General features: G+C 43.9%; 1 protein-coding gene and 1 long non-coding RNA gene across 2 annotated transcripts in view; both read right to left on the bottom strand.

Annotated features, from left to right (window-relative positions):
• LOC306921245 (uncharacterized protein) overlaps nucleotides 1-25,980 on the bottom strand; it is a 40,434-nt gene that overhangs the window by 7,278 nt on the left and 7,176 nt on the right. Inside the window, exons 3-10 of the mRNA XM_079498356.1 lie at nucleotides 25,701-25,748; nucleotides 24,764-24,811; nucleotides 22,345-22,507; nucleotides 21,973-22,043; nucleotides 15,972-16,127; nucleotides 13,897-13,975; nucleotides 4,881-4,931; nucleotides 1,480-1,586 (exon numbers count right to left, since the gene is read on the bottom strand). Of these exons, the coding sequence (XP_079354482.1) occupies nucleotides 1,480-1,586; nucleotides 4,881-4,931; nucleotides 13,897-13,975; nucleotides 15,972-16,127; nucleotides 21,973-22,043; nucleotides 22,345-22,507; nucleotides 24,764-24,811; nucleotides 25,701-25,748 (723 nt within the window). The remainder of the gene's footprint in view (nucleotides 1-1,479; nucleotides 1,587-4,880; nucleotides 4,932-13,896; nucleotides 13,976-15,971; nucleotides 16,128-21,972; nucleotides 22,044-22,344; nucleotides 22,508-24,763; nucleotides 24,812-25,700; nucleotides 25,749-25,980) is intronic.
• On the bottom strand, nucleotides 17,739-19,797 carry LOC306922626. Its single transcript, XR_013789949.1, has 3 exons — nucleotides 19,488-19,797; nucleotides 19,183-19,234; nucleotides 17,739-17,878 (listed from the first exon to the last, which is right to left on the bottom strand). It is a non-coding gene; the product is annotated as an uncharacterized lncRNA (long non-coding RNA).

Below are 25,980 nucleotides of genomic sequence, written 5' to 3'. Positions count from 1 at the left end.
ACTGCATATACTTTCCCCATTTTCAACTGTTTTTATTATATTGCGACACTTGCTTTGGCAATGTAAACGTATGTTTTCTCATGCCAATAAAGCTCAATTGAATTGAATTGAGTCCCAGTGGACGTTTGTGCCTAATGTCATGAAATTATCTTCACGTCATTGGGACGGACAGATGGACAACCGTAATAGGATAAAAGAGATAAGGCAAAGGAAAAGAAAAGAAAAAAAGAAGCCGACCGCAGGCACATATGACAATGTGCGTGCGGGTTCGAGTCCTGATCCCCATGGCCTCTGCTGCGTGTCACTCTCCACTCCCCATCTATCTCCCCATTTCCTGTCAGCCGATAAGGCGGGACCAAGAAAGAAGACGATACGCAATAAGAACAATATGCACAAATAAGACTCATATGTTGAATTGTCGGTACCCAGATTTGAACACACGACCTTGCAGTCCAAGGACAAGAGCTCTACTGACTGAGCTACACAGACAGGCACGGATTGGACGGTCTGGCAATTCTGGCATTTGCCAGAAGGGCCAGGCAGGGTGGGGCCGGCTGAGCGCCCCAAAAATAAATAAATAAATAAAATCCCCTAAAAAAAACACAGGCTGCACCCAGCCTGGCCACCGGCTCTATTAGAGGGGCCGGCCCGGTCCATAGGGGGGTTAAGGTAATTGTGGAGGGGAGGCAGAGAGTGTCAAAACTCCAGGCAGAAAATCAGGTATAAGCATTTTTTAAACTGCTCAAAATGGCGGAAAATCTGAGGGCGGAGCTTACTTGTCAAAGTGGCAGATGTGTTCCCCATGAGTCAAGGAACATGTGGAAACCAGTGGCATGAATTTTGGCCAAACAAAGCATGAGTTATGACTGTTCAAAGGTTTAAAAAAATGCTATAGCGCCGCCCTTTGGCCAATTGGAGTAAGACTGCTTTCAGTGCTATTTGGCATGACCCTCTACTATACTGTAAAGTGACATAAGCATATGACACTGCATGTATGTATTAGGGGCAGAAGAAGAATTTTCACAAACCAGCAATTTATTGGCTCATAAAAACTTTTCACTTAAAAAGTCAGAACACGAAAGTCTTACGGCATGAGGAGACACATATGTGTGTCAAAGTGTCATTGCCAACGGTCAAACGGTTCATGAGCTATACACGTTCAAAGTTTGCATTTTCAATTGAGTGCTATAGCGCCACCCTTTGACTCATGGGCTTCGCATAGTCACCGTTTGGCATGGCCCGGGCCTCTACCAGATTCCTGCGTTTCACTGCACGGTTCAGCCAGAACTGCTATTTTTGGAGGAAGAAGTAGAAGGAGTAGAAGAAGAAGAAAAAAACCACAAAAACAATAAGTGATCAAAGTCACTTTGTGACTTCTTGGTCCCTTAAAAACACAAAAACAATAAGTGACCAAAGTCACTTTGTGACTTCTTCTTGGTCCCTTAAAAAAGGCACTCATGCAAGTCTCTGGTCAGTCACCTGCTGGGTACATAGGCGGGGGAGGATAGACAGCGTCATTGAGGTTCAGAGGGGGTCCAGGGTAGGGAGGTGCCGCGATATCTCCCTTTTCCATTCTGCAGGTCAGTCTGAGGACGGAGGACAGAGAGAGTAAAGACTATTGAATTGAGAGACGAGGTCCTATTAAAGGTCCTATTAATAATGACTATTCATTATAGGTAAAGCCATGTGAGACTTACTCACAAGTCACAACAAGCCATGATAAGACCAACATGTGGAAATCTTGCTTTGACTTCATGGGTTGGTTAAAACAGATCACAATAAATGAATAACAACAGTAAAACACAACATGCACACTACAAACAACAACTAGAAATGCATTCTGTTGAGCTGCCAATTTGGGCCTTGCACACAAGTAGACCATGTATGGCCTACTTGTGCACAATGTAACGGTTTCCGCTTAGGCTGGTTAACGGTTTTAGGGGTGCCAGGTAGATCTGGTCTACCAGAGAAATATTATTTCTCCTTTTGTTTGAGTTCTTCCTCATCTGGGTTTAACCACACGTGTAACCGACACAAAGGACTTGCACATTAAAATGCAAACCCTTACACCAAGAAATAAACAACACAAACACTTTGTCAACTCAGGTTCAAGTTCTTATATTGAAGTATCAACCATAAAGCAATTCACCACAGTTCATGAACAAACCAACAGTTAAATAAACAAAAGAAACAAAAGATGCATGTCAGGAACTGGGGTTACACACGTAACCTTCCACCGTCAATTCACAGTCAACACGTTTACCTTCCCAAGTTCATAGATAATAAGAATAAGAATAAGAAAATAAATGTAGAACAGTGTACCACGGGTCCGTGCCCGGCGAGTATTCAAGGGTTCAGATCGGCGCGACGCAATGTGAATGTCAATGTGTGAGTCCGTCTGTCCGAGCAGATCGGCTCTTTTCAAACAACAAATAATAAACAAAATAAGCGCTTGCAATAATAAAGGGGGGAAATACCACTGCTCCGGGTGTGACAAGTGACAGGGACAGAGACAGATCAAGATGCGGGGATCGTTGTAGGTTGTAGTTTATTGTCGTCCGTTGAAGGGTTGTTTGTAGCTCTGCAGGTTTTATAAACGCCCGAGGCTCGCCACTTTATACGGACCAAAACGACACGGAACACACTCGAATCGAGGGGCTAACTTCCTCGTTCAGTCCTCTCTCTCACAATTTCAATTCAAACGGCTCTCACACCGTCTCTCTGTCTGGCTCCAAACTCGCACTCGCTCACGCACCCGCGCACTCAACAGGGTATTTCAAAAGGCGGTTCCCAGGGGTGGGTGACAGGTGTCACAGTAGACGGCTCGGGGACCATTTCGGGCCGTCACAACAAGCAGAGTGCGCTATGAAGTGCGCTCACCATTGGCATCACCGCTTTAAAAAAAAGAAAGATATATTATGAATATGATATATTGTAATGACGACATAATGACGTTGCCAGAGATGCTGGTCCCTGATTGGGCTACGGTCTTAAACAAGAGAGGACACCGACATACCCCGACAGACATACATACATACATGTACCCAGCCGATCGCAGTACTTGTGCGCTCTGCTTGCGCAAGTAATAACGGGCAGTGTTTTTTATGTTTAGTATTTAGCAAACTTATTGCATTTGGTTTGAAAACCTTTTTGTAAATGTTCTTCTTGGTTGCTGCAGTGGCCTTATAGCATCTTGCCTGGGGCAGTTTTATGAATTCTTTAAAGAGAAAATTAACAGGATCAGACGCAATCTGTTCAGTTATTTTGGTTACCTGGATTTTATATATGCATTCCAGTTGTTCCTGCTCTTTCCAAATGCTTTTAATGGCCATCTATCTATAAATGCAATACCTGTATGTCTGTACGCGTGTACAACTGTAATGCACATAACTCGAGAACCCTTCGCCCCACCGACTTCAAATTCGACACACGCGTTCCACACCCCCCAGCAGGGCCGGCGGTAGCCTGGCCCACCAGGGTGGGCAGGACGAATATATGGGGGGGCATCCCTGCACGCACCGCATAGTGTAATAATCCCCCAAAATGCATAGAAAACTATGCTATCATCTCAGATTATCTATCTATCTACTCCTTCTTTGACCAACAGTAACCCAATTTCCATCCGCAGCAGGTGCTCAAGTGAAGAAGAAAAAAGGGCACCTTGTGCGGTGCGTGGAACCACCGGTTGCCTTAAAGATGGAGTGCCGTGAATTTTTTCCACACTTAAACATGATCATCAGGTGTTATTGTTATATAAGGAGGTATAATTTTTTTTTAAGTGTACAGTATTTCTTAAAATGATGGTTTTATGTGGACACACCCACCAGTTCATTAGGTATGCGTGAGTTTAACCTTAGCACCACCCACCTAATCCAGTCCCTCCGCCTCCTCCTTTAAGACCACTCACTTGTCCTAGTCCCTCCCCCTCCTTATAAAAGGACAGCCCATGGCTCTGCCCTTTTTGTTTACAAAATGACAAATTGGTGTCTGTAATGTAACAAAAATGTTAGAAGTTAACACTTCCCATATTTCTGAGATGTCGGATAAGCACCATTATGCACTTATACTGCCACCATTTTATTCATGTATAGGCCTATAATCGACGCATCCATACCATATCAGACCTGTTTTTTCTGATTTTCTTTTAATAATTTATTTATTTCCTCCAATTATATTAACCCTATTGTCACAATCAGCTCATCTCATCATCCAATTAAATCATAGTTTAACAGCAGAAACAATTAGATTGATAGATCATAGCATGAATAATTTGCCAATATACTAGTGTAGGCTATTGATTTCCTCCAGCTACTGTAAGCACCCTGACATTGAAACTGTTCTTTATTGACACAAAACACACAGCTCTGCCCTTGGCACATGCTCTGGACAGAAGACTCTATTGCTCTGATCAAACTCAATTTACAATATGAATATACCGTTCCTTCTAACTGCATTGAGTTTCAGCAAAAGCAAAACCTGGCGTTGCCAGGTTTAAAGAAACAAGCGGCCAGGTCCACGAAAACAAGTCACAGAAATTGCCTTGAATATATATGAAAACGTTTCAACAACACCAATCCTTTTAACAACATATTCATCTGAGGGCCCTTCACATGAACCATTGGTCAAGTCTACCACATCTCCCCTGCAAGTTACTTATATGAAAACAAGCCCAAGTCGCTTGTAACAGCGATGGCAACATGCCTTCCAGCGCGACACAAGCACAACAGATATACTTCTAATCCTTGACTTTACAGTTTACAGCCTTGTATAAGTATTAGGACCTACATATTGACTACAACAGCCAACAAGAATGCACACTGTGACACTACACTCTGTATCAAAGCCCTGCCACTGTGGTTATAAAAGAAACAATGGACAACCTGAACTCCTGTCTCCTTGAGAGCAGCAAGAGCAGCAGAGCAGGGATAAGGCTGGTTTGTGGTTTCCTTGATTAATCCTGAGGACCCGACGTGAACATCTACTTGCTTCCTAGTTCCAATCTAACGAAAAACCATCTAATGGACGTCTGCTGACTCTGCTCTGCTGTGAACTGGTAGGCCTAATGTGTGAAATTACTGTTTGAAAATCTAGCAAACTGCGCCGTTCAGTTCACACGTGTGTATGTAGCAGGCAGCTCCGCCCACAGAGGTTGTCGTATTTAAAAAAAATCACACCCGTGTGAACTGAGTGGTGCAAGGTCTTATATAGTCTGATCAGCTATGTCAGTGACGTCACACACTAACCATAGCAACCATGCTCACCTGTGCACGTACACAGGTGCACGGACACGTACACAGGTACACAAACATACAGACAAAGCTGGTTGTTGGAGTGGTTTGCACCACTCAAAAATATATAGAGGGGGAGGTGCGTGTGTGCGTGCAATAGTAATACGTCACACTATCAGTGTTTATATCATTGGCCCGTTTGACTGTCGGGTTCAGCCTCCAGGAAGAAACCCTAAATACAAAGTTATTACACTGTGAGTACAAAACCAAAATAAAAATATAGCTGCAAGCAGCGATAAGGCGGGACTAAGAAAGAAGACAATACGCAATAAGAACAATATGCACAATAACAATCATGTGTATCCTCGTTTTGGGCATGTCATCCATTATTACAGTGTGTTCGCTGTTCATGTTTTCACGTACAAAGTTCTCTTCAACTGGAATTTCAGATAATGGTCCATACATTGTGTGTAGAATGTTTCACGCAAATTGCTCAAAAAAACAGGCAGAAAATCAGGTATAAGCATTCTTCAAACTGCTCAAAATGGCGGAAGATCTGAGGGCGGAGCTTACTTGTCAAAGTGACAGATGTGTTCCCCATGAGTCAAGGAACATGTGGAAACAAGTGCCATGAATTTTGGCCAAACGAGGCATGAGTTATGACTGTTCAAAGGTTTCATTTTCAAAAAATTGCTATAGCTCCCCCCTTTGGCCAATTGGAGTAAGACTGCTTCCAGTGCTATTTGGCATGACCCTCTACTATACTGTAAAGTGACATACGCATATGACACTGCATGTATGTATTAGAGGCAGAAGAAGATTTTTCACAAACCAGCAATTTTCATTGGCTCATAAAAACTTTTTCACTTAAACAAAATGTACTACGATTTGTGGTCCGTATAGGTCCAAAGTTCACGTGTAGACGTTTTTGTGCATTTTGATCAAAGATCCTGGGAGGAGATACATTTTAACTGTATTTCATATAATTAAAAATGGCGGGTGATCTAAAGGTCAGAGGTCAAAAGTCAGAACACGAAAGTTGTTCGGCATGAGGAGACACATATGTGTATCAAAGTGTCATTGCCAACGGTCAAACGGTTCATGAGGTATGCATGTTCAAAGTTAGCATTTTCAATTGAGTGCTATAGCGCCACCATTTGGCCAATCGTCATGGGCTTCGCTTAGTCACCGTTTGGCATGGCCCTCTACCAGATTACCGCGTTTCGCGAAAACCGACTGCACCGTTCAGTCAGAACTGCAATTTTTGGCGGAAGGAGGAGAATAAGAAGAAGAAGAAAAAGAAGAAGAAGAAGAAGAAGAAGGAGAAGAAAAATAAACACAAAAACAATAAGTGACCAAAGTCACTTCGTGACTTCTTGGTCCCTTAATTAACAAAAAACGAACATTCAAAAGGGCAGGTGCTCTAGCACCACCTAGTGTCTATGTGCACGCCACTTCCTGTTGGTTAACAGCACTTATGGCAAACAGTGTTCAGATCTTAGAGAGATGGCACCCACCCTGGGCAAGACCTACGCTGAAAAGACTATCAGCGGAAGTGGCGGAAGTGTTGCGTGTAAGATAACTACGTCACGCGGTGCGGCTGTGTTTACTAGTCCCCATTGATCATTTCAGCGGGAATACATTTTCGGGAACACAACGCTGCGATTGGTCAAAAAACGTTAACTTCCGGGGGGGGGGGGGGGGGGGGGGGGGGGGCGGGGGTTACACGGCGGAAGTCCCGCATTTCGATAGCTTCTCTGCCTTAGGTTGTGACCAGGCTCTTCTTTTTCGCAGTTAAGTGAGCCTGGGACCGAGGCTAGATGGCACCGGACTTCTCCTCTCATCCACTTGCATTCAGTTGCTCAAAAGCGCATGAGGCGATTTCACTCCTCCTTCCGGCTAGGAACAGAGTGCATTCTGTGAAGAATTGGGCCAAATCGTGAACGCGCTGGTCCGTTGACTATCATTGCACGCGTTCACGTATGAAAGAGCGTTCACGTGTCATCATGAACGTGCGCAATGATAGTCAACGGACCAGAATTGGCCCAGCGCTGCAATACAACATTCGGCCACTATGTCCATTTCTCCTCCGGGTTTCCTCCGGGTGCCGTCTCTATTCATATATACTCTAAGGTTCAGATGGGTTCAATTTCTCTAAGAATGCTGCCCACCCAATCAGAACTGATAAATGGTACTGATGTTTTGTGGTATGTTTTATATTGGCTACAAATAAATATTCTCCATAACTTTTGATTGGGTGGGCAGGACACACCGTCACGCACATTTAGGTGGGGTCTGCACACCCCTGTCCCCTTAGAACCAGCCCTGGTGGAGGTGGAGAGTCTGGGAGGCCCCTGCTACTGAAATAAACACACTATGGCAATGATTACCGGAATATTGAACCACTCAGCTGGTTCCTTTCCAGGCGAAGGAGCAGCGGTTCTACTCTGAGTCTCTCTCGTGTGACTGAACTTCTCATTATGGTGCGTTTGTTTGGGTTGGGTTGTAAACTCTAAACCAGTGGTTCTCAAACATTTTCATGTCAAGGACCCCCAAATTGACATGCATTCTGCAGACCCCCATATGAAAATATTTTCTGCTAGGGAAATGTTTTGAAGATTTATCAAAATGTTTCGAAAATAGCCGATCTACAAGCTCAAAATGGGCAGTAATGGGACGCGTTTGTGAGCTTGTAGATTGACTATTTTCAAAGTATAAAATGGGATTAAAGTGGTAAAATGTTCCATATTTTGCTGTGGACTGCCTGGAACTTCCTCAAAGACCCCTTGAGGTCCTCAGACCAAACTTTGAGCATCATGCAGATGGCGCTGTTTTTCCTTTATGTTTTCAGATTGCACTTAAGAACGAAAAAGGCACCCTAAGAGTGCTCCACAGTGTGCGTAGATTCTGTTCTTACCTACGAACAAATCACAGCTAAGAAAAGATTGAGGGATCCCAAAACCTTCTTAAAAACTTCCTAAGTGGGTCTAAGAACAAATTTCCTCTTAAGAACTTCTTAAGAACGGTTGGCGCATGAGGCCCATGTTCACAATGGGCCTCATGCGCCAATGAGTTCCTAACTTTTCCTCTTACATTTCTTCCTAAGTGAATTCCTAAGAGAAGTCCAGTCAGATTAATGAAACGTTCTTAAGTAGGCAGAATTGTTCGTAAGCATGTTCTTATGATGATGAATCCAAATCCTCGTAACTTGAAGGGGTGTGCCAGTTCATTCAAATTATCATAGGTAGACGCCCCACATATCCTAATTAGCATCCTAATTACCATAGGGAACCGCCCCACCAATCCCATATAAGGCATTGGGAATTCACTTTCCTACCTGTGTTCACCCAGGTGGGTGTAGTTTTGCATGACTCCATGGCCTTGCCTACAGTCACACCTGTGTGTGATTGCAGCTCACAGGACCTCACACATAGAAATAAAGTTGAGTGAAGTCAAGAATACCTAAACTAAAGTCTAAATATGGTGGAACACCAGACTCCAAACATTAAAAATCAATAATACTGTGGAGGTACTGAAGTGAACAGAAATTTTCACATTTTCAATATTTCAATATTTTCAATATTCATGAATGTATTTTATTATTTATCTCACAATAGTCAACTGGGGGGGGGGGGGGGGGGGGGGTTATGTGGTGGGTATGGTGCGTTTGTTTGGGTTGGGTTGTGAACTCTAAACCAGTGGTTCTCAAACATTTTCATGTCAAGGACCCCCAAATTGACATGCATTCTGCAGACCCCCATATGAAAATATCTTCTGCTAGGGTAATGTTTTGAAGATTTATCAAAATGTTTTGAAAATAGCCGATCTACAAGCTCAAAATGGGCAGTAATGGGACGCGTTTGTGAGCTTGTATATTGGCTATTTTCAAAGTATAAAATGGGATTAAAGTGGTAAAATATTCCATATTTTGCTGTGGACTGCCTGGAACTTCCTCAAGGACCCCTTGAGGTCCTCAGACCAAACTTTGAGCATCATGCAGATGGCGCTGTTTTCCCTTTATGTTTTCAGATTGCACTTAAGAACGAAAAAGGCACCCTAAGAGTGCTCCACAGTGTGCGTAGATTCTGTTCTTACCTACGAACAAATCACAGCTAAGAAAAGATTGAGGGATCCCAAAACCTTCTTAAAAACTTCCTAAGTGGGTCTAAGAACAAATTTCCTCTTAAGAACTTCTTAAGAACCGTTGGCGCATGAGGCCCAATGCTACTATTGAGCATTGTTTAGTTGTAACCGAGTTTTGGGGAATGTGTTTCCCAGCAAGCAGGTTTGGTGACATAGCACTCTTTGACCGTCTCAGCATATCACTAAATCGTTCCTGGAACTTAAGCGGTCATAGGGAGGGGTGGGGGATTCCAATGTGCACACTGTTGAGTTACAGTAGCTTGAGGTTGTGGTGGATGATTAATAAACCACTTATCACACACACTCCTGCGGCCAGCCTAATATTACCTAATATAATCTATAACGTCATCAAACACATTGGGTTTGATGATGAGGTTATAGATTAGGCAAAGGTGAGAGAAATGTGCTGTTATGTTGCCTGAGTTGTGTATGTTCAAATCAAGATAATCAAGTCAAGCTAAAAAATCGTGAAGTGAGTGGTGAAACTCCGTGTGGGGTCCCCGGGGGGTCCCCGGAAGTTCCAGACCCACAGGATCACAACGCGCCCAGGGGGCCGGGCCGATTCCGGCGAGCCGCCCCGCGTCCGAAACGGTTGAGAAATGACAGAGTTACCGTGTGGGGCTCCCTCTACTGTACTGTACTGTACTGTCACTGTACTGTACTGGCACACCCAAAATCATCATATATACAGTTAATATGTGCGTGTGTGTTTGTGTGTGTGTGTTAGGTTGCGCATAGGTGGTGAAAAACAACCATGCTATTTTCGTGCTCATACCCACCCAGCCAGCTACCCACCCAGCCAGCTACCCAGCCAGCCACACACAAAAAAAGAGTGAGACAAAAGGAATGTTATGTTGCCTATCAAGTTAGCTATCAAGTCAAATTAGAAAAGGTAAGGTCTGGTCTGCTGTGTTTGTACGAGGAAATGAAACATAACACTGTACTATGTGGGTGTTATGTAGCTTGCAAGGTATGTGTATGTGGGTGTACCACATAAATTGATAAAGCTCTCATGCCATTTAGGGTGAGAGGTTTGCAGTAGCAGATTGACAGCCATATATGCTGTACCACCCTATGCATGCAAACTGTGAGGGAGAAGAATCTGCTACGCAAACATACAGTACAGACAAAGACTCACACACAGCACAAACACAAACTCACTTGTTCTCTGGGTAGCATTGAACTCATTCAAGATTGTCAATTTACACAGCAAGTAAATAAAACTGAGAGAGATTCACACATATTACATTCATTATTTCCATGGGTGCAGGTGCATATGTATCAAATGTACACACATATACACTCCCGCACATAACAATATTGTTACAGGCTCTTTGTTCATATTACATTTCATTATGAGGTTCTTGGAAAAGAGGCAACAACAAAAAGATAGTGTAAAATTGTCGATTATCCAATTCATTGGATAATCGACTATACATTTACTGCTCCATTTTCAAATGCATTAACACTTGAGTATACTTAATACTATTAGCTACCACTACCAGGTGTTAAAGGTGGTGAAATGATTTAAATTATTACTTAGATATTTTCCCATGCTTCTTCCCTTGCCTTATCATCTCTTTTCTCAGCCTTGTCTGTCCCTATTTTATCCCAACAAATAAAGACTGAAATATAATTAAGATTATACTTACTTTCTGAAGATAGTTTGGAACAGTCCTGCTGTTCCCGTTTCAGAATCACTGACAGAGATGAAAAGTCTGGTGCAGTCTGAGGTAGTCTGCTTGGTGGAGACTCCAGAGTCACCTTTACAGTAATAGTATACTGTAGCTCAATGGGAAGGAGGGCGTGACAAAGCTGAGTGATGCTTGGAAACAAATAGAGCCAACGTGTCATCATTACTGTATGTTGTACATACTGTATGTATGCAAAAATATGAACAAAGCTTCCCTTTCAGCAGTTTTGGACAATAATATAATTTTATGTAATGTTGTTGATAAATGTATTTCTTTCCCTTTTTACAGGAGGTATATTACTGAGATCACTGAAGTGCAAAAATGCTCTGTTGTTTGGTTAAAGGATCAGTTCGCCACTATAACATGGCATTTGTCATGCTTTAGTATGATATGCGTTCATGAAAAAAATATAAATATTTTCATTTGGCGATATAGTGGCTGACAACGGCTCATGTAACGAGCCGAGGAACGGTGCGCTCATTTCCTACATTACCCACAGTGCATTGCGCGACAGACAGACAGGCAGCCCCAGGCACCCAGGAAGCTGAAAGTTTCTCGTGTTGTTGTTGTTTGGAGTTGCAAGCGATAGAAGTAATAATAGCTAATATTTAGCGGTAGTAATAGTAACAGCAGTAGTGGTGGTATAGTAGTTAGTAGCCTAGTCTCTGGTAGTAAGTAAGTAGCGGTAATAGTAGTGAGTTCGAACGTGCGTCGGACTCGAGATGCCACTGGCTGGCTTTGTTTTTAGAACTCGTTATGACGAAAATACAGATGCAATCATCCAGCTTTACTCTGTACTGTACTCGGACCACTTTGTATACTTGTAGTATTGGCTTATACTGTGGTAGGAACCTTTGTATCTGGGCACGGGGGTTCCGGGGGACAGTTGAATAAAGCACACTAGTATTAATGCAGCATCGTGTTGACTCTCCGTCTGTATACAATATTACAATATACTGTGCATATATTAACCAACTCGACATGGTATCAGAAGTGGCCAGTATTGCGTGCCAGTAATAGCAAGTACTTTGGAACCCGCCGTTTGGTGTTTTGCTTCCGTGAATAGTAACGTCGTCGTTGTGTGTTATTTTAGCCGGCCGGCTAACGTCACGACAGCGCCATGAATCAGTTTCAAGTTCCCCCGCCGGAGAAGTTCTCGTTCAAGACGGTGGATTGGCCGAAATGGATCAAACGTTTTGAAAGGTTTCGGATCGCATCAGGATTGGAGACGCAGGCGGACGAGAACCAGGTTAATGCTTTGATCTATACTATGGGAGAAGAGGCAGAGGACATACTTGTTTCACTGCATCTGACAAATGCGGAAGCTGCCGACTACACTACAGTGAAAGATAGGTTGGATGCCCATTTCATAACACGCAGAAACGTGATTTTTGAGAGGGCCCAGTTTAATCAGAGACACCAAGAAGTGGACGAGACTGTGGACTGCTTCATAACAGCGTTGCATTGTCTGGCTGAACACTGTGGATACGGAGCCCTGCATGATGAGCTGGTGAGAGACAGACTGGTGGTCGGGTGTAGAGATAAGAAACTGTCTGAAATGTTACAAATGGACCCTAACTTGACATTGACAACGGCTGTTACCAAGGCTCGACAGAGTGAGCAGGTCAAAAAGCAACAGGAACTGCTAAAGTCTAATTTTAAAGGGGACATGATGAACACACAGCTTGACAGTGTATATGCCCAGCAGCGAGGTGGGGCTAGGTACAAGCAGACCAAGCCACAATTCTCACAGCCTCAGTCATTCAGGAAAACTGCACAGACAGAGCCCTTCAATAAGAGACAGTGTAAATGGTGCGGTGACACCAGGGGCCACAGCCAGCAGCAATGTCCAGCTAGAGAGGCTGTGTGCAACCACTGTAGGAAGTTTGGACACTACGCTAAGGTCTGCAGAGCCAGGACGGTCCATGAGGTGAACGTTGCCTCACTGTCACTAACAGAGGATTCGGAGGATGAAGCCGCATTCCTTGGCTCAGTGACGGCTGAGGTGGATGAAGGTCCATGGATGACAGAGATAAAAATGGACGACTGCAGTGTAGTGTGTAAGATCGACACAGGTGCAGATGTGACAGCAGTCCCAGAAACATTGTACAGCCAGGGCCAGTTCAATAGGCTAGAGAGAACATCAAAGCCTATATATGGCCCAGGGGGGATGCCATTGAAGGTAAAGGGCAAGTTCACAGCTACGCTCCGCAAGGGGAACAGACACACGGAGCAGGACGTTTATGTGGTGGAGGCGTTGGCCACACCATTGCTTGGCCGACCGGCTGCCACGGCCCTGCATTTAGTAGCCAGGTTGGATGCTGTCAGCCTGTGCTCAAAGGACACGGTGAGAGCCCAATTCCCCAAACTTTTCAGTGGTCTGGGGAAAATGCAGGGGGAATACAACATTGTGCTGAAGCCGGGGGCAAAGCCTTTTTCCCTCTCTACAACCAGGCGCATCTCCCTCCCTCTCCTACCCAAGGTGAAGGAAGAATTGGACCGCATGGAACAGCAGGGGGTCATTTCAAAGGTGGAAGCACCTACCGATTGGTGTGCGCCCATGGTGGTGGTTCCCAAGCGCACAGGGAAGGTCAGAATCTGCACTGACCTCACAGAGTTGAACAAATCAGTCATGAGGGAGAGACACCCGCTCCCCTCAGTAGAACACACTTTAGGACAGCTTGCTGGGGCCCGAGTGTTTTCTAAACTGGATGCCAATTCAGGCTTCTGGCAGATCCCTCTCTCCAGCGAGTCCTCCCTGTTAACGACCTTCATAACGCCGTTCGGACGATACTGCTACAATCGTTTGTGCTTTGGGATTTCTTCTGCACCAGAGCACTTCCAGAAGCGCATGTCTCAAACACTCGAGGGTCTGGAAGGCGTTCTGTGCCAGATGGATGACGTGCTCATCTGGGGTGGCACACAAGAGCAGCACGATGAAAGGCTGCATGCAGCACTGTCACGGCTCCAGGCGGCTGGAGTCACGCTAAACGAGAAGTGTGAGTTCTCCAAGAGAAGTATAAAGTTCCTGGGGCAGGTCTTGGATGCATCAGGGGTAACTGCTGACCCTGACAAAGTGGATGCTGTGAAAGCCATGACAGAGCCCGACAACATCAGCAAAGTGAGAGGACTGCTGGGGATGGTGAACCATCTCGGCAAATTCTTGCCCCATTTAGCTGAGAAAACCCGTCCACTGAGAGACCTGCTGAAGAAATCAAACATGTGGATGTGGTGGCCCCCACAACAAGAGGCTTTCAACCAACTTAAGAGAGAGCTGACGACACCCCCTGGCCTAGCACTGTATGACGCCAACGCTGAGACTTTGGTCTCCGCCGACGCCTCATCATATGGGCTTGGCGCTGTCCTCCTCCAAAAGACTGCAGCCCAAGGGTGGAGACCAGTGGCATATGCTTCGCGAGCCCTCAGCGGTACTGAACAGAGGTACGCACAGATAGAGAAGGAGGCACTGGCCTCCACGTGGGCCTGTGAGAGGTTTGCTGAGTTCCTCATCGGAAAAGACTTTCATCTTGAAACGGACCACAAGCCTCTGGTCCCCCTTCTTGGCTCGAAGAGCTTAGATGAACTGCCACCACGCATACAGCGCCTTAGAATGCGTCTGATGAGGTTCTCATACACTATATCACATGTGGCAGGGAAGCACATTGCAACGGCGGATGTGCTGTCCAGGGCCCCCGTACGCAGCACGGCGGAGGGCCTGCGGGAGGCTGACATAAACCTCTATGCTGACTCAGTCATGTCGAGCCTGCCGGCTACAGAACGGAGGCTCAAGGAGATACAGACCCACCAGGATGACGACGACACACTCCGCCAGCTGAAACGCTACTGCATGGATGGCTGGCCAGATAAATTCTCAGTTGAACGTGAGTTCCAGCCTTTCCTGCCATTCTCAGGAGAGTTTACTATACAACATGGTCTACTGATAAAGGGGGAGAGGATTGTAATCCCCAAATCACTCCGAGCAGACATGTTGAGCAAGCTGCATGAAGGACATCTTGGCATCACAAAATGCAGAGAGAGAGCTAGACAGTCTGTCTGGTGGCCAGGCCTCAGTAAGCAGCTGCAGCAGTTGGTGGACACCTGTGACGTGTGCGCACGTGAGAGAACAAACCTTAGAGAACCGATGATGCCCACTGAATTCCCTACTAGACCATGGTCCACTGTGGGGGCAGATCTGTTTCAGAGAGAGGGCAAAAACTACTTGCTCATTGTTGACTATTTCTCAAGATACTTTGAAATTGCCAAGCTGGAAAAGACAACGTCTGAAGCTGTGATCGTGCATTTCAAGTCCATATTTGCCCGCCATGGCGTTCCGGCGGTGGTCCGATCCGATAATGCGGGTCAGTTTGTGTCTGAGAGCTTCCGCAAGTTTGCGCAGGACTGGGGCTTCAGCCAGGTGACGTCCAGTCCTCGTTTCCCACAGAGTAATGGGGAGGTGGAGCGAGCTATAAAGACAGTCAAAAAGCTCCTGAAGAAGTCAGGGGACCCCTATCTCGCTCTCATGGCCTACCGTGCTTCCCCACTAGCGAATGGATACAGTCCCACCGAGCTCCTCATGGGGAGGAGAATCAGAACACCTGTTCCAGTCATCCCGTCCCAGCTCGACCCGGGGTGTGTGGACATGGAAAAGCTGAAGGAGACAGAGCGAGCATACAGACACAAGCAAAAATGCAACTATGATCGACGACACAAGGCGCACAACATGTCTCATCTGCACCCAGGTGAACATGTGTGGATCAGAGACACTATGGAACGAGGCACAGTGGTCTCTGCAGCAGGCACACCCAGATCCTACATCGTGGAGACACCAGGAGGCACCCTACGGAGGAACAGGTTTCATCTCTCTCCAACCCCAGTGGCTCCGGAATCTGCTACAGGCCTATCTGACTCAGCGGCGGAGACAGACACATCAGCAGAGACGGACACCGGTCCATCAGCAGCAACATCGCCTGTCTCACCGGAGGTCCGGGGTCAGCATCAGCAGCAGCTGAGTCCAGAGGTGGCGGGCCGATACCCATCCAGAGTGAGGCGACCTCCAGGGTACCTACGTATGTATGTCACCGAGTGAGCATGGGGCAGAATAATCCCCACACCAAGTAGGAGTGTGGGCAGTCTACCCCACACTTCATTAAAAAAAAAAAAGAAACACTCGCACACACACTTTGAGATGGGACGTTGAATTTTGTTTTTTGTTATTGAATTTCCCTACTGTTGAAACCGTACAAAAAAGAAAAACTACTGTGTTATGGTGAAATTGTTTCTTTCCAAGTAAAAAAAAAAAAAGAAAAAGGAAAGAAGAAAGGTTGTTTATGAAGAAATATGTTGAACTGTTCTGACTGAGTATTGAGTTAAAATGTTTACTGTTCAGACACCTCCAGGAAAGAGACTCTATCCCAGAAAGGAGGATGTAGTATTGGCTTATACTGTGGTAGGAACCTTTGTATCTGGGCACGGGGGTTCCGGGGGACAGTTGAATAAAGCACACTAGTATTAATGCAGCATCGTGTTGACTCTCCGTCTGTATACAATATTACAATATACTGTGCATATATTAACCAACTCGACACTTTGGGTGTGCAGTGAACATTTCACCACCGCAGATATCTTCCAGTTCGACCGCAATCTAATGGAAGAATTGACGCGGATCATCATCATCGAAGCAGAACAGAGGTATGTCGTAATAAACTAAGCTACGACCACATGCATTTCCTTTCAAAATACATGGTTGTTGTTACACGTGGTTGTTGTTGTGATGTCTATAAATGAATTTGACATGCCGAGTGTCTCTGATGCTTACAGCTAAAGACCTTTTTTGCTGTTTGTAACTGGAACACCCTCCACATAAACACCACCATTTTTCCTAGCTCTGGTCCATAGCCCTGCAGAAGGCTATGGACCAGAGCTACATTTTTCCATATCAAGCTTCAAACTACAAACCAAACATAAAAGCATTTAAAACCGGGAAAGCATCTGTATTAGCATTGGCTATTCAAAAATAGCAGATATACAAGCTCAGTGCGTCACTTGGTGCCGTGCTGCGAGCTTGTATACATTTGCTATTTTTCAACATTTTTGCAAAAATGAAAAACCTTATTGTTTACCATATTGTCTCATGATTGGTCAGATAGGCCCATAATTGCATAATACTTTATTTGATGCAGGAGCTGAGGTCTCGGTGGCTGTCTTCGACTCAAGAGATGAAGAAGTGGCTTTCAAGGAACTCCCATGAAGTATACAGTATATTATATAGATACAATTTACTTTGTATGTTGCTGTTGTACACAATCTGGATTGATAAATCAATGTACTACTCTTAAGCCTTTACCAATATTGTCGTGCTTTTACTGAAGTACATTTTAAATTCTGGACTTTTACTTGTATTTCTATATAGCAATATTGATACTTTACAAACTTTGCCTGTGTGGCCTTGTTTTTTAAACCTTATGTTACAGTACAATAAAACACATTCACTTATTCACTTATTTCCATTGTGGTCTTGTTTGCATTCAGATGTGAATGAGTATTAGGAATTGGTCAAAATGTATAAATACCATACGCCTACATGAGATAAAATAAAACAAACTTGTCATCAAATCAACTATCTTTTAATAGTACTGATTTACATAAATCTACAGATATATATAAAAACAGGGGTCTATGGTTGAACTGGAAACTAACAAACTAGATGTTCTATAGTCAGAGGTCACTGAGGCAGGTGGTTTTTCAGGCTTTCTGCATGATGACACGTCACTGGAGCTGCTTCTGGCCGAGACAGGACAGGAGCAGACGCACATGCTGTGGTGAGAGACGTAGAGTCAGTAATGGTGAAAGCACTCAAGGATTACTGGAATGGACGATTGAGTGTGTAGGCTATGTACAGTATGTTTCTTTACTGATCAAATGAGTAGGTAGGCTACAACTGAGTATCACATATCAATCATAATAATAAGCAGACTTGGCAACCTGACTGTAGAAAGTAACAGTACAGTAAAGAACTTGGGGGTCATTATTCTGAATTGAATTTTAATTCACACAATCATGTTACCAAGATTGCCTTTTTCACCTTTAGAAATATTGTATGAATCAGAGCCTGTCAGTCATTAGATGATGCAAAAACACTGATCCACGCCGTTGTTTTTTCTGGGCTTGATTACTGCAATGCACTTTATTCTGGACTGCCAAAGAAAACAACTGACCGATTACAACTTGCGGCAGCCAGAGTTTTAACTAAAACTAAGAGTGTCACGGCATTGGCTTCCGGTTGTTTTTAGGATTGATTTTACAATTATTGGTCTGCATCTGTGACCTACCGACCTACATGACTGCCTGCCTAGATATGTCCCAAACCACCCCCTCAGGTCCTCACAGCTGGCTTGCTCGATGTGCCTAACAAATGGCAACAAAAAAACACAGTGAAGCAGTTTTCAGCTTCTACGGGCCGACGGCGTGGAACAAACTCCCACTGTACCTTTGACAGGCAGTCTCTAGACATTTTAAAGCACAGCTCAAGACCACCTTATACACTCTTGCTTTTAGATTTATTCATGTCCTCACTATTGCATTACTGCCATTTCAATGTTTTATGCCTTGCGTTTCTTTTTTTTCACCATTGCTCTGTAAAGCACTTTGAGCTGCATTGCATGTCATGAAAGGTGCGATACAAATAGTTTTATTATTATTCAGTGCAAGGCACTTTGCTTGTGTAATTTGTACAATGTTGTCATCAGTTTTATAGTTTGTTGATTACTTTTGATGCAGTAATGATCTTCTTTTTTCTTTTGAGATATTACAAAAGGTTAAAAGTCAATTCACTGTCATCTAGTGTGATTTACAGATACAATTCAATACTACAGTGTGAAACCGTCTGTGTGAGACACAGTAGGCCTATAGTATAAATGACAGTATATTTACTACATTTTACAGGACTTTGGTTGACCACTGACTGGTCTTTGTAAAAGCATATATAAATATATGAACCTTTATTGAAAATGATATGCCCTTGAGACGTGTCATCTAGTTTTCTAGGGGGTCAAACAAAATACAGCAAATACAGTAATGTGCTTTATGTATAAAGTTTGAGTTGAGTATGTATGGCTCACCATCAGTCCATCAAAGACATCTTCAGCTTCATCAGCCTTCTGTACCCATGACCTAATGGACACAGGTATAACACTTGAATGTTTACATTGCTAGCCCTGAAACATACGAGCCCATGGCTAACATTGCTTCAGATGGCATGCCATACAGTTTTGAATTGAATTAATGAATAGTTGAACGAATAGAAGATGTTTGGACCGAAAAGTTGTAGGCTGAAGCCGTGCCTAGCCTCTGACACTTTATGTAAACAATACGGTGTGGCGACACACACGTACACAAATAAGCTGTAAATACATTGAACACTTACTTCAATCTGAATGTCCCTCTTCGTCCATCAGGCTTCGGTTGCAACTTCCAGTTTATTTAGGCATCCTGAACGCAGGTTCCCAGTAACACAGTCAACAAACACTATCTGGGCAGAAAAAACTTTTCCTGGGCAGAAAGGTTTGCATGTGCGACGCACTGGACCAGGGAAAGCTACTAGCTAGGTCGCTCCAGCAGGCAACAGTCCACACCTCCAGATGCAGCAACTAGCAGCTGCTCTTGTCCCCGTCACTGCATTTCTTCCTCCGTATATTTCTGGTTCATATAACGACCCTAACGCAGATTCTGCCAATATGTGTAAGGGAAAAATCCCCTGGAGCAGCCATACTGACTCGTTGTTTTCGTTTGTTGTTGTGTAGACAGGGGTGTCCTTCCTAAAGTTCGCTTAGAAGGTCCGGATCAAGGACCAAGGACCAAATATTTGCATTTTGATTTTGGTCCGTTTGGTGTTCACACTGGACTTTGTAAAGCGTACCAAATATGTAAACAAATGACACGTGGACATGTTAAGCGAACCAAATAGTGAAAAAAAGAAAAGAGGTCATTTTACGACGGAGGGAAAAATAACATGAGGGGGTGCGGGAAATCACAGTCTACAATTTTTGGGCGCAACCTTCAGTCACACAGAGAGAAGAGAACAGCAACATGAATCATGATTGCAGCAACAACTTGAAATTGCATTAATTCTTAATAATTATTTTATTAGCCAAATAAGACAACAGATAAACAGAGGAGCAGGTGTTTGAACAATAATGTGCTTGCTGCTGGTGCATACAATTCACCGGAGACGTATAGCCTACAACAAAGTATCCCCGAATCCCGATAAAAAGGACTTTTCTTCCATGTGTGCACCTTAACCTGATTCGATATAGGCCTGTTATTTCTGCGCATCAAATCGACGGGCATTTCCATGTCATCTTATGGTTTAAACTTGAAGCCGTGCTGGTCAGTTAAGCTTCAAGTCAGAACAGCTCCGCTGCAGTTGACCTATATCACGTCTTTTGCTATAGTGATGTAATCAATTAATCATTTAGGACCACCTGTGTAGCTTATTTAACATTTGCTCCATTGGCTCTTTATGCGTGCGCTAGAGCGAGACAGGATGATTTTGAATATTTCTCTGTCTGCGTCTCTCCCATAGAGCTATAAAATATATCGGGTCTCTCCCCCCACATGTGCGCGCGTCATAACTTTGCGTGGTGGCGGTGGCGCATGCTTAAAATAAACAGATCTACAAGCTTACATCGTGTACCATACCGTAAGTACCATTCGTGTCGATAACTTGTATATCTGTTATATTTGCGCATGTGAACCTCGTACGCTGTCATTACATTTCTACTCTAGGCTACTCATAGACATATATGCGTCTACTATTAAAATCAATAGTGATCCCCGTAAAAAAAGACATGCTTTTAGAACTAATTATTAATGCAGCCTCACAACTGCCGAGGCCCGACGGCTATTTTGGCTATCGTCCTGTATTTCTGTATATAGAATAGAACTTAGTACCAGACTGGACTCACTCACTGGAGACAGCCGTGCACAACTTGGACTCTCCAAGTTACGCACGGCCGTAGCCAAAAGAAGACATACAAAAACAAGCGATATAATAGTCTGTGTCACGTAACTCAGAAGACTACAGCCTAAACCCCACCCAGTGCTGTCAAGAACGGAAGTTCTCTCCTATTAGTTGGCGGTTAAAAACCACCCTTCTGTCCGATCTGAAGTCCCACCCTGTTCGTTGGCTGTTTTGACTACAAGGTGTCCGATGTGTTTGTTGTGCCCTCCGGCCCCACATCGGACAGGTTTGTCCGATCAAACGACGTGACTCCCATTGAAAATGAATTGGAGCAGCAATCAAATAGCAATCAGGCATCGCACACGGACCGAACATTTGTTCTTTAGGTGTGTACGCAGCCTCACTGTACACAAGCTGCTCAATTCAACCGCAGAGACTACTGATTATAAAAAGAGTATCTTTGAAAAACAAAGAAAAGGTTCCGCACACTGTCAGACACAACATTTTATTAAAAAATATATTACAAAAAATTAAATTGGGCAATGTTTGAGCATAGTTGGGTATGTCAGTTCCCAACCTTTCCCCTTACAATTTTGACAAAAGCTGTAAGCCCCCGCATGTGCGCACACGCACACCATTTTGTGACAATAGCATCGTGGCGCATTGTGAGCTTAATAAACCTACTAGTTTCACTATTTTTGAAACATAAAAAAAGATTGTATGATAAGTTTGTTTGATATTATATTGAGAAGATACATGCAGACAGTGGATTAAAGAAAGTTTCCTTCTCAGACATGGTCTGTGTGAGCTTTGGCACACCTCCAAGTGTGTCTTGGGCCCCACATTGGGAACCACTGCAATGTGTTAAAGTTAAACAACAGGGATAGTTTTTTTAGCCGGGCTTCTCTCCTGCTTCACATCCGTTTATGGACGTGTATGACGGTGTTGCATTGAGGACAGGCATGTTCCACATCCTTGCAAGCGTCAACACAGAATGGGATGAAACAGCAAGGCCAGCATCTAAAAAAAACAAAAAGAACATTGTTTGCTTTGGTTTAAGAAAGGCAGAAGACAAGATTAGATAGCAAAAAAGGTAACAGACTAAGCAATATACTGTGTGTGTGTGTGTGTGTGTGTGTGTGTGTGTGTGTGTGTGTGTGTGTGTGTGTGTGTGTGTGTGTGTGTGTGTGTGTGTGTGTGTGTGTGTGTGTGAGCGTGTGAGCGTGTGTGAGCGTGCGTGCGTGCGTACTGTATGTGCCTCTGTACGGGGGCATGTGTCTTTGTGTGAGAGTTATTTTTGAGGGGACTACTATACACTCACAGAAAGATTCCAGTTACGCCACATATCAGCCAGGTGAGCAGGCCACTTTTATGGGAGGTCCTGGTAACGACACTGGCCTGACAGTGGGGACACTTCACCTGTCCGGGAACATCATTCAGGTGTGGCTGTATCACCACAACCTGTGTAACTACAGGGACTGCTGCTGTAGGAACAAGGACACACTAGTTACTACTACCGTCAGTGGTGGACAGTAACAAAGTACATTTAGTTTGTACTTTTTTTAAATAACATTCTTAGTATCTGTGTTTTACTTTTGTATTTTTGGATACGTAAAGACTCTTTCACTCCACAACATTTCAAAGACAAATTATTTTAATTCCACTACATTTCTAGGGAGTGTAAAAGTAGGCATTATGAATTTACCACTTATAAGCCCTATTTCTAATATAGTGAAAGCACTCAATGCATCGCGATGTGACGCGTTGTGAGCTAGTAGATTGGCTCTTTTATTGATATTTCTTTTATATTTGGGAGATGTCAAGAATTTCATACAGCAAATTAATTATAGTAAAAAGAAAATGTACTTTGTAAATTGTACTTGTGAATACTAGCATTTTTAAAAGCAGGTAGCCATGTATTGTACTTTTCAATACGCAAGTAGGTTTTAAAGCGAGTACTTCAGTATTTTAACTCATAACTAATTTGACAGAGCAACTTTCACATGTTGAGTAATATTTGACCGGGAGTATCTATACTTTGGCTCAAGTAGCCTACTGGGTTTCAGTACTACTGTCCAGCACTGTCTACCGTACATCGCTTAAAATCAATGCACCAGCTGGATTCATTAGGACATAACGTTATGTGACTCATTATTTTTTACACATCTCTACTTTGGCTGATGACACTCTCCAATGGTGTGAAATCCAGAATTACAGATGTGACATTCCTATATCTCAATGTAAACAGTGGAGTGGGTGGTGGGGGTGTTGAGGTGGCCTATATCTCAATGTAAACAGTGGAGTGGGTGGTGGGGGTGTTGAGGGGGCCTATATCTCAATGTAAACAGTGGAGTGGGTGGTGGGGATGTTGAGGGGGCCTATATCTCAATGTAAACAGTGGAGTGGGTGGTGGGGGTGTTGAGGTGGCCTATGTCTCAATGTAAACAGTGGAGTGGTTGGTGGGGGTGTTGAGGGGGCCTATGTCTCAATGTAAACAGTGGAGTGGGTGGTGGGGGTGTTGAGGGGGCCTATGTCTCAATGCAAACAGTGGAGTGGGTGGTGGGGGTGTTGAGGGGGCCTATGTCTCAATGTAAACAGTGGAGTGGGTGGTGGGGGTGTTGAGGGGGCCTATGTCTCAATGTAAACAGTGGAGTGGGTGATGGGGGTGTTGAGGGGGCCTATGTCTCAATGTAAACAGTGGAGTGTGTGATGGGGGTGTTGAGGGGGCCTATGTCTCAATGTAAACAGTGGAGTGGGTGATGGGGTGTTGAGGGGGGCTATGTCTCAATGTAAACAGTGGAGTGGGTGGTGGGGGTGTTGAGGGGGCCTATGTCTCAATGTAAACAGTGGAGTGGGTGGTGGGGGTGTTGAGGGGGCCTATGTCTCAATGTAAACAGTGGAGTGGGTGGTGGGGGTGTTGAGGGGGCCTATGTCTCAATGTAAACAGTGGAGTAGGTGGTGGGGGTGTTGAGGGGGCCTATGTGTCAATGTAAACAGTGGAGTGGGTGGTGGGGGTGTTGAGGGGGCCTATGTCTCAATGTAAACAGTGGAGTGGGTGGTGGGGTGTTGAGGGGGCCTATGTCTCAATGTAAACAGTGGAGTGGGTGGTGGGGGTGTTGAGGGGGCCTATGTCTAATGCCGCAGCGGTTGCGTAAAGACCTGCCCTGCAGCACTGTCTAATGCAATTTATTTGTGCGTGTATTTTTTGTTGAATTACTGATGACAAAGTAGTAAAAGTCAACAGTATGTATCCATAAAATAAGCAAGCAGCACGCTAGCAGACAATACACTAGTTATTTCTTTCAATCATTTTATTATTATTATTTTCACAGTTATATTACCTGATCATCTTCTTCTTAAATGCACTATATGCTCGTCACATGAAACTCTATGCCGTCATATGCATACATCTGTCGCACAAATTATCAAAACATTAGAAAGTAGCCGGCGTATCTGTGTATGAGATTGTGAAAATATAATAATAACAATAATAATAATAATAATAATAATAATAATAATAAAATGATTGAAAGAAGAACTAGTGTATTGTCTGCTAGCGTGCTGCTTGCTTAATTTATGGATATACATAGGCCTACTGTTGACCTTTACTACTTTTTCATCAGTTATTCAACAAAAAATACTTAGAACACGCACAAATAAATTGCATTAAACAGTGCTGCAGGGCGGGTCTTTGATCAATTGAAATATAGGCGTTGAGGGGTAGGGTTTATAATGCTCACCAGGATGTACAGGATATTGTGTTGCCCCATATGGTCCAGGCTGTGGATCTGAGGAGACAATTTAACCAAGACAGACATTTATTATTATTATTATGATTATGATTATTATTATTAATAATTATAATAATAATAATAATAATAAATAATTATAGAATGACATGAAGAATTGTACAGTATGTGATGTGGGACATTGATAGTTCAATAGGTTACAGTATCTTTTGAATAAATAGGTTTTAATGCAGGGTGTGTCTCAGGGTGTGTCTCAATGTAAACAGTGAAGTGGGTGGTGGGGGTGTTGAGGGGGCCTATGTCTCAATGTAAACAGTGGAGTGGGTGCTGGGGGTGTTGAGGGGGCCTATGTCTCAATGTAAACAGTGGAGTGGGTGGTGGGGGTATTGAGGGGGCCTATGTCTCAATGTAAACAGTGGAGTGGGTGGTGGGGGTGTTGAGGGGGCCTATGTCTCAATGTAAACAGTGGAGTGGGTGATGGGGGTGTTGAGGGGGGCTATGTCTCAATGTAAATAGTGGAGTGGTTGGTGGGGGTGTTGATGGGGCCTATGTCTCAATGTAAACAGTGGAGTGGGTGGTGGGGGTGTTGAGGGGGCCTATGTCTCAATGTAAACAGTGGAGTGGTTGGTGGGGGTGTTGATGGGGCCTATGTCTCAATGTAAACAGTGGAGTGGGTGGTGGGGGTGTTGAGGGGGCCTATATCTCAATGCCGCAGCGGTTGCGCAAAGACCTGCCCTGCACTGTCTAATGGAATTTATTAATTTATGGATATACATAGGCCTACTGTTGACTTTTACTACTTTTTCATCAGTAATTCAACACAAAATACTTAGAACACGCACAAATAAATTGCATTAAACAGTGCTGCAGGGCGGGTCTTTGATCAATTGAAATATAGGCGTTGAGGGGTAGGGTTTATAATGCTCACCAGGATGTACAGGATATTGTGATGCCCCATATGGTCCAGGCTGTGGACCTGAGGAGACAATTTAACCAAGAAAGACATTTATTATTATTATTATTAATAATAATAATAATAATAATAATTAATTATAGAATGACAGTTCAATAGGTTACATTATCTTTTTAATAAGTAGGTTTTAATGCAGGGTGTGTTTTGTTTTTAACATGAACCCAAGCCTCCACACAAACATTACAGAAATAGAGCGCCTTCACACAGTTTACTAAATTCTGCCATTTGTCCCAAA

The sequence above is a fragment of the Electrona antarctica genome (genome assembly GCF_951216825.1).
Source record: "Electrona antarctica genome assembly, chromosome: 4".
Classification (NCBI taxonomy): Eukaryota; Metazoa; Chordata; class Actinopteri; order Myctophiformes; family Myctophidae; genus Electrona; species Electrona antarctica.
Note: the sequence above shows the minus strand (reverse complement) of the source record. Positions and strands in the feature narration are given on the sequence as shown.